An 18,129-nucleotide genomic window follows, 5' to 3' on the forward strand; every position below is an offset into this window, starting at 1 on the left:
AGCTGAATAACCTACAGAATTCCCAGTGCCTGTGATTTAAAATTTCCAAGAAAATAAATGTTGTATGGCAGCATGTGTGTAGGTGTGTGCACACTTCTACACTAGGTGCTTACTGCGTTAAACAGTAAGTGAAGCTTAGATTTTTTTCCCCCACAATGCCTAAGGTACTTGGCTTGATAGTTGGATGTTCAAATGCCTTAGTCTGCTTTGAAAGGCAGATGGAAGATAGGCACAAAGAATACCAGTCTTTATAACTGTTTTTTGCATATCACCAGAAGGCTGTTTTATTACATCAGGGTCAGAATGGTCCTACTTGGATGCATGTTAGGCATCTAAATTCCTCTTGCATCATCTAATTTGCGTTCCTCCATGTGGGGGTTAGCTGCCTACTTTAGTTTCATTTAGTGGCAGCCATGTTAGAAATTGTAGGTCAAAAGATTCATAGCTTTTTAAGGCTAGAAGGGACTTTTGTGACCATCAAGTCTTATCGCCTTCATAACATAAGCCATAGGCCTCCCCTGAATTGATTCCAGTTTCAAGGCCAATTGCTGTGGTTGAACCAGTGCATGTCTTTTAGTAAAACATCCCATTTGGATTTTAGAATTTGCAGTAATGGTGACTCCACCACAGCTGGTACGTTGATCCAATGGTTAATAATTACTCACACTGTTAAAAGCTTGCACTTTATTTCTAGTCTGATTGTTGGCAACTTTTAGCCTTTGGCTCTTGTTATACCTTTTGTTTGCTAGACTGAAGACCCCCTCTAGTAGCAAATTGCTGTTCCCTGTGCAAGTACGTTGGGGGTCAGATTATAGTGCTGGCCATCTCAGTGTTTTAGAAGCTCTCTAGGTTTTTTTTTAGTTTGAGACTGGATGTAAAAGTTAGATGAGTTTGACCAGCTAGGCATATATTTTTTAATCTATAGCCATCATCGTAACATGTACTGGCTGTTGGCAGTTGGAGGCTTACTGCTGGAAAGCGGGGCCTGCTTGCTGAAAACTTACTGTTCTTGTGATGTAACCAGGCTTGTGTGTTAGTTGCCTGTGACCAATCAATTCCTGGTGAGACAATGGGTCTCACAGTTTCTCAACATCTGGCTGTCATTCAGTCACATTGTTAAGCTTTCCATCTTCCAGAGTCTCTTTTTAAGTTTAATACATTTTCTTAATATTTACTTTTCGGTGTGTTTACTAAGACTGTGGAATTTGATTACGCTTTGTTTTAGAGGGAGACTATGATATGATGCATCTCTTTGAAATTCATATTGCCTTTGTCTTTGCTGCAAGAAAAGAGAGAGCTTGTAAAAGATAGCTATTGGTAAAATCCTGTTTCGGGTTGTTTCGGGTTGTTTGTTGTTTTTTTTTTTTTTTGCAATGAAGACAAACATTGTCTCTCTTAAAAAAACCTGACTCACGCCCTCCTTATATCTGCTCTATCATTTCAACTGGTTTGTTCTGCTATTTCCCTATTGCTTGGAGTCCCTTCCACATTTTGGCTAAGATTTGCTCTCTTTCTAAAAGATAAGCTTTAGTTCAACCACAGGTTTTTGGGCTTGATGTAGGCTTTTTTAATGAAATTTGTGGCCTGCGTTAGGCTGATCCCTTTAGCCTTAAAAAGCTATGCATTTATAATTCCCTACTTTCTCTCAGGCCTCTATCAATCCAGGTAGTAAAATATTAACCAAAGTCACATTAACCTCTTTCTTTCTGATTCTACTCAATTGTTCCCACCAAATCAGCAAGAAAGCACTAATGGTGAACTTAACTTCTGTGACTATAGTCCTTTTCATCGCCAAACTGTTATATATGTTGGGATGTCTTCTGAGCTTTTTCCACATATTTTTTTCAGAACACCTTGTCAAGTTCTGGGAGAACACTTCATCCAGTTCTCTGGGATCCAGAAGACAGTAACTGCTCTTTGCATATGCTAGCCAGGCCTAAATGCAAGGGGTTTAGGTACAGGGGGATACCATCATTCCAACTCTTGTCACACCACACACCACCTATCCTAGATACCAACTTGCATGTAAAGATTAATTGCTTTGCAGCTTGCATAAGGCATGCGTATCAAGGTGTTTCATAAGGCATCATGTAGTCAAGGTGTTTCTGACTACATTGTTTACTATAAACATAACCACACTAGTTAGTGTCTATCTCCCTTATTTACTGTAAACACAGTCACAATAGTTAATTGTTTCAGGAGTTACATGTTTGGGTTTGTTCAGTAATTACTCATGCATGTCTTGTCTCAATTTGGGATTGCTCATGTCAGCTAAGCCAGTGCAACAATAAAAGACCCAATATGCATTTTTTTGCAACCTACAAAACTACAGCAAAATACAATTTCTTCTGGTTACTCTTAAAATATTTTTAGACTACAGGGAAAAATACAATTTAAAATAGCCAAAACACAATGCCGCCCATGTGTCCTCTGAGGCAGTGTAGTTCCATGCCGTCCCACCCAAGGGCTATCTATCCGATGTGGCAACAATTTACCCCTGAGAGAGAGATTCTGGACTTTTAAGAAACGATGGAGCCCTCTAGAGGTGCAGTGCAGATGGATGTTTAATATTGAGTATTTCTGGTTCTGAGGCATTGATGCCTTTTAGATCTGTGAGAGCAAACCTCTCAGTTTAGCATCTACCTCTAATTATTGAAGCCAATGATATTTTCATATCTGTTTTTTGTCAATGAGCTTGTGTTCCCAGGTGCGCTCTCACATGCCAGAGACCTCTGGAAAATTGTGTTGTCATCCTTAAAAAAACACACACACACACATACACAGGTGTAAATTGTTTTATTTATAGTTACAGTTTGTTAGCACAAGTATTTCTTTTATCTTCACCTGTTGAGCACTTCAGACACAATCAGATAAAATGACAAATGGCTAGTTAACCAAATACTAGGCAGTCATGTGAAATATGTCACATGTAACTGTAACGTGAACTGTACCCTCTTGCAGGACTATAAAGAGCCAGCGAGAAGCGCAGAATCCCTCACTTAAGGCACCATGAAGGCTCTTCTTCTGCTAGTAGCGGTTGGCCTTTGCTGGGCACAATACAATCCAAATACAAAGTCTGGGACGACGTCTATTGTCCACCTATTTGAATGGCGTTGGGCTGACATTGCTCTTGAATGTGAACGGTACTTAGCACCCTATGGATTTGGTGGAGTTCAGGTATGTAGCCTCTCATGTTGTAAGTAGACAGTAAAATTTCTTCATCTTTTGGCATTATTTATTTACCAGAATAAAAGGTCCAGTTCACAGAAAACATGCACCAGAGGTACCATCAGTAGAAATCGGTGATGGAAGTAGGAAATGTTGACAGGTATGTGCCTAGACCAGTCACTGTGAAGGGGTGATTTTCCTTTGTCCTCACTGGGACAGCACCAAAAACCCACATGCTTTCCACTATGAGTCACTTACTTTGTACTTGGAGGAATTAGAACGTAACAATGTATTTCTTATTTAGTACCATTTCAGACATATTTATTCTCCAGTGATGTGCACAAACACCAACTCTTGTCATCCCAATTTAAAAAGAACCTTCTAAATTATTTCAGTCTCCCAGGGTGGTTTTGTCTTTCTTTAGGGAATCAGTCCTAGTAACTTTTGTGAGATGGTGAGCTCCTTTAACTCCCATTGATTTCAATCTGAGTCCTCCCAGGATCAGATCTTGTGATAGCAAGCTCTTTGTCAGAGAGAGTGGGCTGGATTACAGCGTAAATCAGGAATAAAACTGGCGTAAGTGATATCTCCTTATATGTGTTGTACAGGACTGAGCACCCCCTCTGTGCTTTTACAAACATCAAAATAATGACTAGTTTATCCAATGACATCATTTCATTCACAGATATCACCTCCAAATGAAAATATTATAGTTACTAATCCCTCGAGACCCTGGTGGGAAAGGTACCAGCCAATCAGCTACAAACTGTGCACACGATCTGGAAATGAAAATGAATTTAAAGACATGGTGACCAGGTGCAACAATGTTGGAGTAAGTATCTGTGGATTTCCTCCTGTTGAAATAGTGTGGGGATAAATAACTGATTTCAGATCAGAATAGCTGCCTGTCCTATTTCAAATGAAGGGAGAAGGCTGCAAAGAAGTTAGAAAAGGTGAAGGAATGTAAATAGGAGGAATCAGAGGTGATCCAGTCTGTGAAACTCACAATGTCACTTTACTCTTCTTTGTAAAAACAAACTGAAATGCAAACATTGCTCTCTAGGTTCGTATTTATGTGGATGCTGTAGTCAACCACATGTGTGGATCTGGTGGCGGCTCTGGAAATGGTGCTACTTGTGGAAGCTATTTCAACGCAGGGACCAGAGATTTTCCTGTAGTGCCATACTCAGCCTGGGACTTTAACGATGGTAAATGTAAAACTGGAAGTGGAGAGATTGAAAATTACAATGATGTGAATCAGGTAATTTATATGCACGTATTTACTTCTCTCCTCCCCATCTTCTTGACTAATCTTTGCTGTTGGACGACCAGCTTAATAAGGCAAAAAAAAAAATAAGATCCTTGGCTGAGCTGATCAGTATGCACTCAATACAAGAAGGTACTTAAGTATGTGTCTAAATTTAATCATGGGAGTATGACCATTGACTTCTCCGATGCTTAGAATTATGCGCCTATTTATGCACCTGCTAGTTACGCACCTGCTAGTTATGCACCTTTCAGCCTCATCAGTAACTATTAATGGGAGACATCCTTAGAAAACCCACAGATCTGCATCAAGTGATGCTGGTAATTCAGTAGGTGATGAGCAAGAAAACTGAACTCTGAGCTCTTGTAAGCATTAAATGGTTAATGTCTCCTTTCCCGAATTTAGGGATTTTAGCTCCTTGTGTTTGCCAAATTCCATTGTGCAGTCTCCCTTTCTAAATTCACAGGGCAGCTAGATTTGCGGACAATCTTCACTTCCTGGCCTGACCTGAGAATCACACCACCTAAATACAATACATTCCAGAGTATATTCTTCTGTATTGACTTTGAAGGAATTCTATTCCAAACAGGTTTAGCATGTGGATTGAACTGGTTTAGCATACGAGATTAAAAATGTTAAAATGAATATATTTTAATCAAAGATTTATAGTTTGGCGTATGACTCGGTGACATCTCAACTAATTTTTAAAACAGGTCCGTGACTGCCGCCTGGTTGGTCTTCTTGATCTTGCCCTGGAGAAGGACTATGTACGCTCGAAAGTTGCTGAATACATGAACAACCTCATTGATATTGGGGTGGCAGGCTTCAGAATTGATGCTTCCAAGCACATGTGGCCTGGGGATATGAAGGCATTTTTAGACAAACTGAACAACCTAAATACTCGATGGTTTTCCTCAGGAACGAGGCCTTTTATTTACCAGGAGGTAATCTCGTTTTCTTAATTTCACTCGCTACAGAGATGGGTTCTTTTATATAACAATACAAATACAGTATGGGCTGGATCCTGTAAAGCACAAGGTTCTGAACACTCTGGACTTGATCTAGCAGAGTACGTAAGCATAGGCTTAACTTAATAAAGAGTACTCTGCAAAATCATGCCCTATATGAAAGAAAGAGTTAAGGGCTAAATTTAAAATTCTCTAATTTTACATGATTGTCAGTTTGCATATACAAATAGGTGCTTTTGTTTTGAAATCAAGTAGGTGTATAAATATCTGTTTTTGGCATGCAGATACTTATGCATTTGATCTACACAGGTGCAAATGATGACACAAAGTGTAAGGAGGTGGCAAATCAAGCAAAAATATTCCCTATGGAATCTAACTTTTGCCACTTAGGAACCTCACTTTTATGCTGACACTGGAGCTTTCCAAGACCCCTTGGAAATCTTACGTGAACAGTTCTCCAGGGCTTTTTAATATGTACAGGTCTAGGAAATTTTATTTTGTTAGCTAACTTCTACTGCACAGCCAACAGAAAGAGCACAGAATTATTTTGTGTAGTCCCTAAGCTAATGATAGAGGGGTTTTTTGTTAAATAGAATACTTTTCGCTGTTTAAAAAGCTGACACTAATTACTCCCAGTAAGAAAAAGTTTGGTGCGGTTCTTCTCAAATGTCTCTCGAATTCTCAAACTAAGCATTCTGGCACCAGGGCAATTCTTTTAACACCCACAACAGCTAACAATGCTTGCTATATACAAAATAAGACATGTTCTTCATTACATTGAATTTAAGGTGCTTTAGGTAGTAGCAATAAACGTGTTTGAGCAAGTAAACCAAATTATTTCTCTTATAATACAGACCCAGAATTAGTGTTTATTGTATTGCTTTTTAAATAGCTAGGAATGTGCTAACAGGTTTTCCTTACTTTTGCCAGGTAATTGACTTGGGTGGAGAGGCAATTAAAGCCAGTGACTACTTTGGAAATGGCCGAGTGACTGAATTCAAATACGGTGCAAAATTGGGGACAGTCATCCGCAGATGGGATGGAGAAAAGATGGCCTATTTAAAGTATATAGCATTTGGATGAATTGTTAGATTCCTGCAATAGTTGAAATATTAGTGTCAATGTGTTAGACTCATTGTTTGTTTGTTTAGGAACTGGGGAGAAGGCTGGGGTTTCATGGCTTCTGACAGAGCCCTGGTCTTTGTGGATAATCATGACAATCAAAGGGGACATGGTGCTGGAGGAGCTTCTATTCTAACCTTCTGGGATGCCAGGTAGGGAATGCTCTTGGCTGTGTGAGGGTCTTATTATTTTTGTCCTAACGAAGACAGTGTATCTTCATGTGTCTCATTACTCTTTGGCTTACAGACTATATAAAATGGCAGTTGGTTTCATGCTTGCTCATCCTTATGGATTCACACGTGTAATGTCAAGTTACCGCTGGACAAGAAATTTCCAGAATGGAAAGGTAGGTTTCTAACAGTTGAAAATAAATTCACGACTCTTAAGATGAACTTTACCCCTGTGTAGCGAGACAGCGCTGGGCCTGTGCACTACTTAATGCCCATTAACATCCTTAGGGTAGGAGTGGTACTTGAGTGATAAATAAGCCTTGTGTTGACTCTCTGAACAAAAATGAATGTTATCCTGTTTCCTATGTATGGCCTTTTTCCAAGATAGAACATTTAACTTTTATAATTTTATGTTTATCAACAAGGATGTTAATGACTGGATAGGACCACCAAGCAATGGTGATGGCTCAACCAAAGATGTTACAATCAATGCAGATAGCACTTGTGGCAACGGTTGGGTCTGTGAACATAGGTGGCGTCAAATAAGGTAGGAAACTGTAGAGAGAAATTAACTAAAGATGATGCAGTTTGCAATATATCTTTAACTGAAGTGGGGAGATTTTAATTAAAGTCAAGCCTATTTGTTGTATTTTCAGGAACATGGTAATTTTCCGTAATGTGGTTGATGGCCAGCCTTTCTCAAACTGGTGGGACAATGGCAGCAATCAAGTGGCTTTTGGGCGTGGCAATAGAGGATTCATCGTCTTTAATAATGATGACGGGTAAGTAAGTGGGGTGACAAGTATCAGAGGGGTAGCCGTGTTAGTCTGGTTCTGTAGAAGCAGCAAAGAATCCTGTGGCACCTTATAGACTAACAGACGTTTCTCAGCATGAGCTTTCGTGGGTGAATACCCACTTCTTAGCTTCAGAAACATTTTAGCTATAGAAAGGTTATGTGACAACTTTACCTGTTGCAAATCCAAACCTACCACCTGCCTTCTCCCAAAAACACTTTTCAAAACCCAACATTAGCTTTCTAAGCAACACACCAGTCTGCTACTAATTCCAGATTACTGGATTTGTACCCAGCAGTGAAGGTTGGTCAGTCAGGAATGCATGACCATGCAGGTCTGAGAGGTAACTAGCCATGGGCTAGCAGGTGGATGGCTCTAAAGAAATGGAGATTTAACAGAGTAATATGTCAGTCAGGTTGGGATGCTCTCGGAAAGGCCATTAAGGTGGGATTGGGTCAGGTCTGCAGAAGGGAGGAGGAGAAAAGTTGATGACTAGATTGGATGATTTATTGGGATGGGATTCTCAGGTTTTGAGTGCTATTCACTGAATTGTTCTTGGCTTTCTCTATGTTACGGTTTGAATCACTTCAGTTAAATGCCTCCCTCTCCAATACAAAAGGCATTTTGTCCCCAGCAATGCCTTCAATCTCTCTGGATATTCCCAAAGACTCTAGTGGAGTCTCATAAGGGGTGGCAGTTTGTTAGGATTGGTGTTGTGCTCTTCTAGGCTCCTCTCATGTCAGAGGTGCAGAAAGAGACTTGGGGAATTTGAAACTTAGTGGAAGCCATAAAGAGTATGACATTGCCAGAAAAGAGTCCTTATGAAGCCAGCAGTCTGCCAAAGTGCCTCAGTGGGACTATCAGAAAAAGCCATTTCGGGTGAGTCCTAGGGAGAGAGAAAAAACAATATATGTGCAGAAGTGATAATGAAGAGTCAAAACATTGAGTCTGAACTGAAAGCTGAACATGCTAAGAAAGCTGCTTTTGTGACGTTTGTGTTCTCTCTCTTGGTCATGTCTAGACTACAGGCATACAACTAGTGTGCTGAAGCTGTGCTACGGTGTAGACACTTCCAATTGTGACAGAAGGGTTTTTTCCATCACAGTAGTTAACTACCATTGCTTTGAAAGGTGGATTATGTCAATGGAAAAATACTTCCATTGTCCTAGCCATGTGTATGCCAACGTTTAGGTCGGCTTAACTACGGTGGTCAGGGGTGTGGATTTTTCGCATCCTGGAGCAATGTAGGAAGGTCAATCTAAATTTTAAGTGTAGACCAGGCCTTAGATGAAGTTTCTGTGGAGGTTATGCCTGTTATGAAAGTAGTATCCCAGAAATATGAGTGACAGGGAACTCCCTGTCTTCTTCACGGTGCTGCAACCTTGCGAGGTGCCTGTGAAGACTTCCCAGAACCCTTTGAATTCATCACTGTTGCTCTTACTTTGGCTAAAGAAGTCACAGTAGACTGAGTGTGCTTCCCAGACCAGCACTCCCAATCCCACTGGCCAAAGAGTAAAAGACCAGACAGAAGACTAAAACCCATCTGGCCTTGTAGTGCCATCCCATGGGCCACAGGCTAGCATGGAATGTGTTACCTAGGAAGGTGGTGGAATCTCCTTCCTTAGAGGTTTTTAAGGTCAGGCTTGACAAAGCCCTGGCTGGGATGATTTAGTTGGGAATCGGTCCTGCTTTGAGCAGGGGGTTGGACTAGATGACCTCCTGAGGTCCCTTCCAACCCTGATATTCAATGATTCTATGACATTTCAAGTTTTTAATTATAGAGAAATAACTGTATTAGAGAGTCTGAATTACCACTTATTCCTTTTCAATCTGTTTTTATACATAGGAGCTTGAATGTGAATTTGCAAACTGGCCTTCCTGCTGGCACTTACTGTGATGTTATTTCTGGGCAAAAGGAGGGCAACTCCTGTACTGGAACAAAAGTCTATGTTGAGTCTAATGGTATTGCCAATTTCCAGATTAGTAACCAGGCTGAAGATCCTTTCATTGCAATTCATGTTAATGCTAAATTATAATGTAAACTGGATGCATCTCTTCCCTTGGTCATTCACCTAGTACTTTTTGTTCTGTGTAGCACACAACAATGAATAATCCTTTAATTAAGAAATAAATAGTAGTAGAACAAAACTGTTGTTATACTTAAGAAATAAATAGTAGTAGAACAAAACTGTTGTTATACTTTATTTCATTAATGAAACTAACTATTTGTACTATCAGTATGTAACTGATAGTGATGCTAATACAGGTTTGTAAGAGGCAGTGTAACTAGCCAACAGTGTTGTTTACCATTAGCAGTACTAGTTTGTTTCAGCTGGAGCAAAGAAATTAAATTATAAATTATTTTACTGTCATAAGTCCAAATCTGATACATGTACACACACCACTAATATATATTTGAATAATGAATTTAAAGTAGTGAAAACAGGTGAAACAAACACATACATTACACTATATTAAATTATATGATGTCTGTCACACTGCATGGAGTGTCTCACAATCATGAATGCCTACTTCAGGGCAGACTAACAAGTACTAACAAGTACTCCTTGTACTAACAAGTACACCTTAGAGACTAACAAGTACTCCTGTTCTTTTTGCGGATACAGACTAACACGGCAGCTACTCTAAAAAACGGGCCGACACCCCAAACTGGTAGTATGTTCTATAATTAGAATTCACCAGTCCAGTAGTTAATATGAACTCCTGGATCACTGTAGCAGTCTTACCATGGACACTCCCTTAGGCTCTCCAGTCTGTTTTGTCACTCAGGCAAGCTGGATTTAGCAATAAATGGTCACTTTTACACACACACTATTCAGGTTGCTCCCCATCCAAAAAGATCCATCACTTACCCAAGATCCACTGGTACCCTGGATCTTAAACCAAAGAAAATGCCTGTAGCCACTCCTGTAATAAGCTATCCTTAGGATTTAATGTGTATCAGCCATTATCGTCAGTTAACATAACCACATAGATTGGTTGTGGAATCTCCATCATTGGAGATTTTTAAGAACAGGTTAGACAAACACCTGTAAGGGATGGTCTAGATAATACTTATTCCTGCCTTAGTGCAGGGGATTGGATTAGATCCCAATCCTACATTTCTAAGACTATGTCTACACTACAGACCTTACAGCAGCACAGCTGTACTGCTGCACCTGTGTTGCTGTAAGGTCTCCTGTGTAGCCACTTCATGGTGGCGGGAGTGAGCTCTCCTGCGGGGGTGGTGCTGCTTGCACCTACCCCAGCAACAGCAGGGGGTCCTGGGCCGTGTGCCACCACCCACCCTCCTCTGCCCCCCCCACACCCTCCAGGCAGCCAGGCAGCCAGGCTGCCCTCCCCAGCACCCACAGGGGCCCTGGACAGCCCCCTCCCCCCAGCCCCAAGTTTTATTCACTGGTATTTTTAGTAAAAGTCAGTGACAGGTCACGGGCTGTGAATTTTTGTTTACTGCCTGTGACCCGTCCGTGACTTTTACTAAAAATACCCACGACTAAAACATAGCCTTAATTATAATGTTATGTTGAACAGAAGAGCATGCACTAGACTGGCAACAATAAAACAGGTAGATGGCACCCTAATATACATTTGATGGATGTTTCTCCTCTTCACAGGTTACATATGTGCATAAGTGTTACACCTGTTGCTCTCAGGAAGACCTAAGCCCAGTTAACCCTTATAATGCCTACTTGCAAATGTAATTATTTAAAAAGAGGGCACTGAAGTATAGGGAGAAGGTAGAGCAGTGGTAAAAAGGGACTATAATATAGAGATCAAGCAAAATGCATTGGCTAACTATTTAGTAGAGAAATGCTGAGAATCACAATTAAATTAACACGGAAGGAAAAGGGAATAAAAGAAAGACTTGCCTAGTTTGTGTGTGTGTGTAGCTTCTTGTGTAAATGATAGTTTGCTTCTTCAGCCACAAGAAGCACGAAAAGTATTTGGGGGCTGCTTTTCAAAAGTCCTCAGCACCTAGCAGATCCCAAAACAATGAGCTCTGCCAGGTGATGATCTTTTTTGAAAATCTGGCTTGTAACGGGATGACTCACTACTTCAGCACCTTCTGCTGGTCATCCTGGGAAGTAGCTCTGGTTTGCCGATGCTCCCTCATCTCGTGGCATCTCGCGGCCATCACTTCTGTCAAAACCCATGTTGCTCTTCTGGATACAGCGCTCCAGCTGTGCCCCACTCGGTTCTCTCCCCCTCCCCGTCCAGGGGCAGGAGAAGGGGGCAGCAGTCCTCTGTCCAGCCACTTGCCTCAGTTATGGGCTGCAGTCCAGGGTCTAGCCACCTATGTCAGTGGCAACTGGGGTTAAGGGTGTGTGTGTGTGTGGTAGTCACACACTGCATCACCTCCAATCCCCACTATCTGTTTCCCTGGGCCATTTTCCCACATTTTCCCTAGCCCCTTCTTCACCCTGGTATCAGGGCCCCAGTCTGGCAGCGGCAAACTGGGGGGCTCATTCATGCTCCCCTGACCCACCCAGCACTGCTCTGACCATGGCTCTGTCTCTTCTCCCTCCTTCAGGGCACCCAGTCCTCCCTCGTCAAACTCTAGGGAGTGACTGACGCTTCTCTGTTCAGCAGCCCTTCTTATATGGCCCAACCTGGCCCTGATTGGCTGTCTCTCTAACCCTTCTCCTGATTGGCTATCTCCACAAGCCCTTTCCTAATTGGCTGCCTCCTGCGCAGCCTCCCTGGAGCTGCTTTAACCCCTCTTCTGCCAGTGTGGGGCAGACCCCCCCATCACACATCCTCCCCATTAAGACCACACACCTGAGGGGGGGTGGTCTCTACCTTCCCAGCTTCCCTTGCAGCTGGGCCCTCTCCTGCCTCAGGCTCTCCATCAAGAGGAACAATCTGTTTCCCTCTTTCAGGGTCTGGGTCCCCACCATAGCCTGTCCTGCTCCTGTGTGGTTTCCTCTGTTTGTCTCGGTCTCTTCTGTCCCAGTCATCCTAACCATCACCTCCCTACCTCCCCCTGCTGAGTGAGGGAGATGGCTTTCTGCCAGGGCCTAAGTCTTCACTGCCCCCTTGCTCTGTGCAGTCTCCAACCATGCCCGGCTCTCAGGCATCCCCCTCCTTTTCTTCAGGGGGCAATGCCTTTTTATATGGCCCTCCTTATGGCTCTGGAAGCACGTTCTTTGCCTCCCCATGGTCATGGCCCTCCTATAGTCCTTCTCTGACTTAGCCCCGTACTCTGAGCTAGCCTGGGCCCTACAATTATGGGTCAGGCAATTCCTCTTCAGTTGCCCCTGTTGCCCACAGGCCCAACATGCCTGTTGCCTCCTTGTTCTCCTCATAGGGGGAACTCTCCTGGGCTCTTTCTCCCTTCCATTCTCTAGATGAGGCCTCTGTTCCTCTCTCCAGTAGGGGCACTCGCTCTTAAAGTGTCCCTGCCACCCACAGGCTAAACATTCCCCCGGCCTCCTGTTCCTGGTGCCGGAATGCCCCTCTCTCTCCCAGTCATTCTTATGGACGCCCCCTCGCAGTGACTTACACAGGTAGAACTGCTGTTTTGCTAGCCCAGCCATACAGGTCTGCAGGTACTCCTGTGCCTCCCATTGTCTCTGCTGGGCTGTGAGCAGCTGCTGTAGCAGGATCTGAAGCTGTCCTTGCTGCTTGTCGGACCCTTTCCATGGGGGCACCAACTTTGGAATCAGGTTTGGGAAGGCCCCAGAACCCTCCACAAAGAAGGCCTCTGACTCCATTTTCTCCACCTTATGTGTCCCTTAGTCTCTCAAACATCTGTATCAGGCAATAGTCCCCACAGTCCTCCATCTTCCCCTTGTATCAGGGGTGACTATATACCCATATTCTCCATCATGTGTGATGGGGAACAACTCACCACTGTGGCGCCTCTTGCTGGCCGTCCTGAGAATTAGCTCTGGTTCACCAGGGTGCCCTCATCTAGTGGCGTCTCTCCGCCATCACTTCTGTCGTCAGGAAGCATGTCGCTCTCTGGGACGCGGTGTCCTCTTCTGGACACATCCATCTGGCTGTTCCCCACTCAGTTCTCTCCTCCGCCCCATTTGGCGGTGGAGGGGTGGCAATCCTCTGTCCAGCCACTTGCCTCAGTGGCAGGCTTAATTCCAGAGTCTAGCCACCTGCTTCAGTGGCAACTGGGGGAACAGCAGTCACACACTGCATCACCTCCAACCCCTGCCATCTGTTTCCCTGGGCCATTTCCCCACAACCCTAGCTCCCCACCCTTGTATCAGGGCCCCATTCTAGCAGTGGTCAGCTGGGAGCTCACTCATGCTCACCTGACCCACCCAGTGCTGCTCTGACCATGGTGCTGACTCTTCTCCCTCCTTCAAGGCACCCAGTCCTCTCTCCTCAAACTCCAGGAAGTCACTGAAGCTTCTCTGTTCAGCAGCCCTTCTTATAGGGCCCCGCCTGGCCCTGATTGACTTCTCTAACCCTTCTCCCGATTGGCTGTCTCTACAATCCCTTTCCTAATTGGCTGCCTCCTGCACAGCCTCCCTGGGGCTGCTTTTACCCCTCTTCTGCCAGTGTGGGGCAGATGCCCCACCACATGGCCCCTTAATTTACATGCCTATCTGTGCACTGAACTGAAGAAAATTTGGTCCTTTTTTAGGTCCCTTCAAGCTTAGTCCTTTATAGTAACATTCATTGTCTTTTTCCACCCTCCCTCAAATCATTACAATGACTGTCTGTGGAGGAGATATATTAAGTTGTTCAGTCTGAATGGTGGTGATGCAGACAGTTGGCCTGAGAATTTTCTCATAGATATTAATGGCGCTTTAAAAGGGCAAATGACATAGGGCCTTATACTGTCATTTATACCAATGCAAAGTGGATGCAAAATGCTACTAAACCAGAATGGTACCATTTTTACACCTATTTTCACAATGGTACATGACTACAGAGGGCAGCAGATCAGGCACATTGCTTCCTGAGATGAGTAAAGGGTGTTTTCAAAACTTGTAAAGTTTGAAGTCTTTGTTCTCCAGACACTGAAATCTAAGGTCAATTCTCTAAGTTTTTTGGGTGCCCAACTTGACACATCTGCAGCTTGATTTTTCAGAACACCTCAAACTCCAACTGAAGTCTCTGGGAGCCAGAGGTGCTCAGCACCTCTGAAAATCAGATCCAACATATATCAGGATAGGCACGAAGAACCTGAAACACCCAAAATTGCATGCCACTTCTGAAACTTTAGTTGCATACTAAATACTCTCTACTTGGGGTTATGTTTGAAAAGGATTCAGAATCTTCAGATAGTGCAGAATAGCTTGTCTCACATTGGCATGTCCCACTCAGTCACATAACATCAGCACTACCTGCTTTGCAACCTGTTTGCTCTTAAGTGCAGATCAAGTTATTGAATGAAATGTCTATGGCCCCTAAGAAGTTTAGCACCCTGCCATGTAAGAGCTTACTTCTTCCCTTTTATTCTATCAAAGGAGATCTCTCTCACTATAAATACTCTCCTTAGCTGGTAGCCGGGTATCTCAGAAAAAGACACACAACTTTGGAAAACAGTTCCTTCCAGTGATCTGCCATAATCTAAACCTGATGAGCTTCAGAGCGCAATATGAGAAGAACTAACTGGAAAAAGCCTTTGACTGATGCTCACTAATATTAAGAAATAAAGCTTTTGCTCTTGGTGGTGATTGTAGTGAACAGGAGGGTCTGTTCTATTCTGTAATTTCTTTTTTTCTTGGTGTGTAGGGTGCCTTGGTGCTTCACTTAATGGCTTGATGTATATTTCTAAACTAAAATAAATAACTTAGAGACTGCTTCCCGGCAATTTGAAATCTTTAATATGCTCTTCTCCTCTGCTACCATTTGAAAATATTCTGATGTTTACAACATATTTATGTTGTAGGGGGACAGCTTCCTAGTGAAGCTGATGTGTAGAACATTTTATTGAAAAAAGCCAATGAAAATAAGTAGTAATTTAACATTTAAAGAGCCCATATGAAAAAAAAATAGAGTGCAGGCTCTCTCACTCTCAACTGGAATCAGCAAGAAAAAAAAAAGACCTTCAAAGGTCTTTGATTAGAAAATGAACAGATGGGCAAACGTGATCTGTTTGCTCTTTTTGTCCTTGAATATAAATTCTGGGAAAGAGAATGATGTTTATGACACAGAGCCACTGACATTGCTTGTTTTAGAAAGAGGCACATACCAGAATAAGAGTACAGGAACAAAGTGCACTGAGTTTAGATTGGTGTTAGAATTGATGTGATGTGCTGTTGATTCCCCTTCCCTCTTCGCCCCTTGGATATCCACCAAATATTGCTGACATTTTGTTCTTTAAGTTCTTTGGGGAAATCTTATAATTAACAACACAATTCTAGTTGTATATTTAAAGCACTGTCATTGAGTCCTTCATTTTATAATTCTGTATGTCAATATGGAAGAGTGAAGATTTTAAACCACAACTTTAAAATATTTTATAACAACATTAAGTGGAGAATTTCCTGAGGCAAACCAGGATGTCTATAATTCATCTTTATAGTTTCAATTGCTACAATGGTGAAATTCATAGCGATTTATTTGCTTAAGTACTCATTATCTTTTTTAATATTTCAGATATGTGTGGACAAACAGTATATTAGTCAACTAGCCACTGTGGGCCAAACTCAGGTTACTTTATTCACTCAAACAATACAATTTAACTCAGTTATACAGGATCATGGCATAGATCAGTATTCTAATGATTTGTAGCAGTATTGCCAACTGCAAACATTACAAAATAATGAGCCACAAGATTGACTTAGATATCATAAGACTTTTAAGTATAATACATTTTGCGTTCTTTTAGTCTGACTTCAAGTTTTTGAGCCTATAAGGTGCACTTGAGTCATATTTTCAATCTTTTCTCTACATTCATGAGAACTAGAAATTTACATGTAAAAGAAAAATGAAAGCAGGGATCCTCATGTAATCAGTTGATCTGTAGCAGCCAGGGGTTTATGAAAAACATCAAATTTTGCAAGACTTGTAATACATGCATGCACAAGAAAACATTGTTGCAGTAATTATGACTGACAATTTGGTTCTCTTCAAACCTATTTCTGCCACCTAAACTATAACAGAACTGCCTCTAGCTTAAACTGTGAATTATAAGGCATCTCAAACATACTACAGAATGGTTTCAGAGTAGCAGCCGTGTTAGTCTGTATCCGCAAAAAGAACAGGGATGGCCCATAGAAGGTGTGAGGAGAACTAAGTTCACTTCAAAAAGTTTTTTTTCCTCCTGCTAACGATAGCTCATCTCAATTGATTAGACTCTGCCTGTTGGTATGCATACTTCCACCTTTTCATGTTCTCTGTATGTATAAATATCCCCTGTCTGTGTGTTCCAGTCTATGCATCTGAAGAAGTGAGCTGCAGTTCACGAAAGCTCATGCTAAAATAAATTTGTTAGTCTTTAAGGTGCCACAAGTACTCCTGTTCTTTATACTACAGAATAACAGCATTTCAATACTCCAGGGCCTGAATGTTTCAGTTGCTTTTGGAAATTCAAACCTTGCCAGTGGATAGCAGGCCCATTTCCAATAAATATGTTCCATTTAACTATATGCAGCTGTGTCTGGATGTAGTATCTAAGAAACAACAAGTAAATCTTGTCTTATTCACCGTTTGTACCATGGAGGCTGTCTGTAAATTATTATTTATATTCTTTATTGAATCTAGATTTGTGTGTCCCATGTGACTGATTGGAAGAGGCAACGAGAAGTTGTGATGCTGGAACACTAATAGCAAAGAGAGACACCCTCACTTTTTGATGAAGTATCAGTCTACCAGGCTGCTTTTAAATTGGCTGGAAGATGATTTATAGCTGTGTCCACTCCACAGCAGCATGAACTAAAACATGATTGTTTTCATTTTGAGATCTGAAAAATTCATCCAACAGGAAAATGAAAACCTGTTTGTAATGTAGATTTCTTCAGATCCCTTAGTGCAGGAAAGCACTTCCAGAGCAACTCAGTTACAAAGAGCTGCTTGAGAGGAGGAGTGAGTGAAATCAGTATTTGATTATGGGGCCAAAGGGATGATCCATCCCTCCCTTTGAAATTTTGTGCATTGGTTTGCCTCCCCTATTGTCTCCCATTTGCCCAATTCACCTTCTCCCAATTCACCTTCTTCTCCCTTTTACTGTGCTCTCTCAATTCCTTGTCCTTCCATTGTGCTTCCCCCATGTCTCCTTTCTCCCTAAGCCCTTCCCCTTCCCCCACAACATTTCCCTTCCCTCACCATTCTGCTGCACAACACTGCTTTAGCCACTGCTGACTACCATTTCATTTCCAGCTGGTTCTTCTACACAGACTACCTGGGATTGTGACTCTACGTCAGGCCCAGACACCTGAGAAGAGGGAACATCCCGCTCAGTTCTTGTTTGGAGTATGAGATTTCAATAAAACAGAGGAAATGTGTGGGAATAGGATCCCGTGAGTGAGCATCACACCTACAGTGGGACACTTGGCAGGTCAGTACCTTTTACATTTCCAGCATTTGGGCTGTTCGCTTTCCCTGGAATCTTTAAAAATATTCAGCATCATACTGAGTAGGTAGCAATGAGAAAAGAAGAGGGTGAACATTTTCTCTCCTCACTGTTTGGAAGCTTTACTCTTTACAGG

The 18,129-nt window shown here is 42.2% G+C and overlaps 1 protein-coding gene across 1 annotated transcript; it reads left to right on the forward strand.

Moving 5' to 3' along the window:
• The first annotated feature begins 2,618 nt into the window (after window positions 1-2,618).
• LOC123375877 (pancreatic alpha-amylase) lies at window positions 2,619-9,608 on the forward strand. Its single transcript, XM_045027241.1, has 10 exons — window positions 2,619-3,177; window positions 3,854-4,000; window positions 4,232-4,429; window positions 5,149-5,379; window positions 6,334-6,467; window positions 6,555-6,677; window positions 6,772-6,871; window positions 7,121-7,242; window positions 7,352-7,477; window positions 9,336-9,608. Exons 1-10 carry the CDS (start codon window positions 3,010-3,012, stop codon window positions 9,523-9,525), a joined length of 1,539 nt encoding a protein of 512 aa, XP_044883176.1. The 5' UTR covers window positions 2,619-3,009; the 3' UTR covers window positions 9,526-9,608.
• The last annotated feature ends 8,521 nt before the right edge of the window (window positions 9,609-18,129 follow it).

The sequence above is a fragment of the Mauremys mutica genome, chromosome 8, assembly GCF_020497125.1.
Source record: "Mauremys mutica isolate MM-2020 ecotype Southern chromosome 8, ASM2049712v1, whole genome shotgun sequence".
Lineage (NCBI taxonomy): Eukaryota > Metazoa > Chordata > Testudines > Geoemydidae > Mauremys > Mauremys mutica.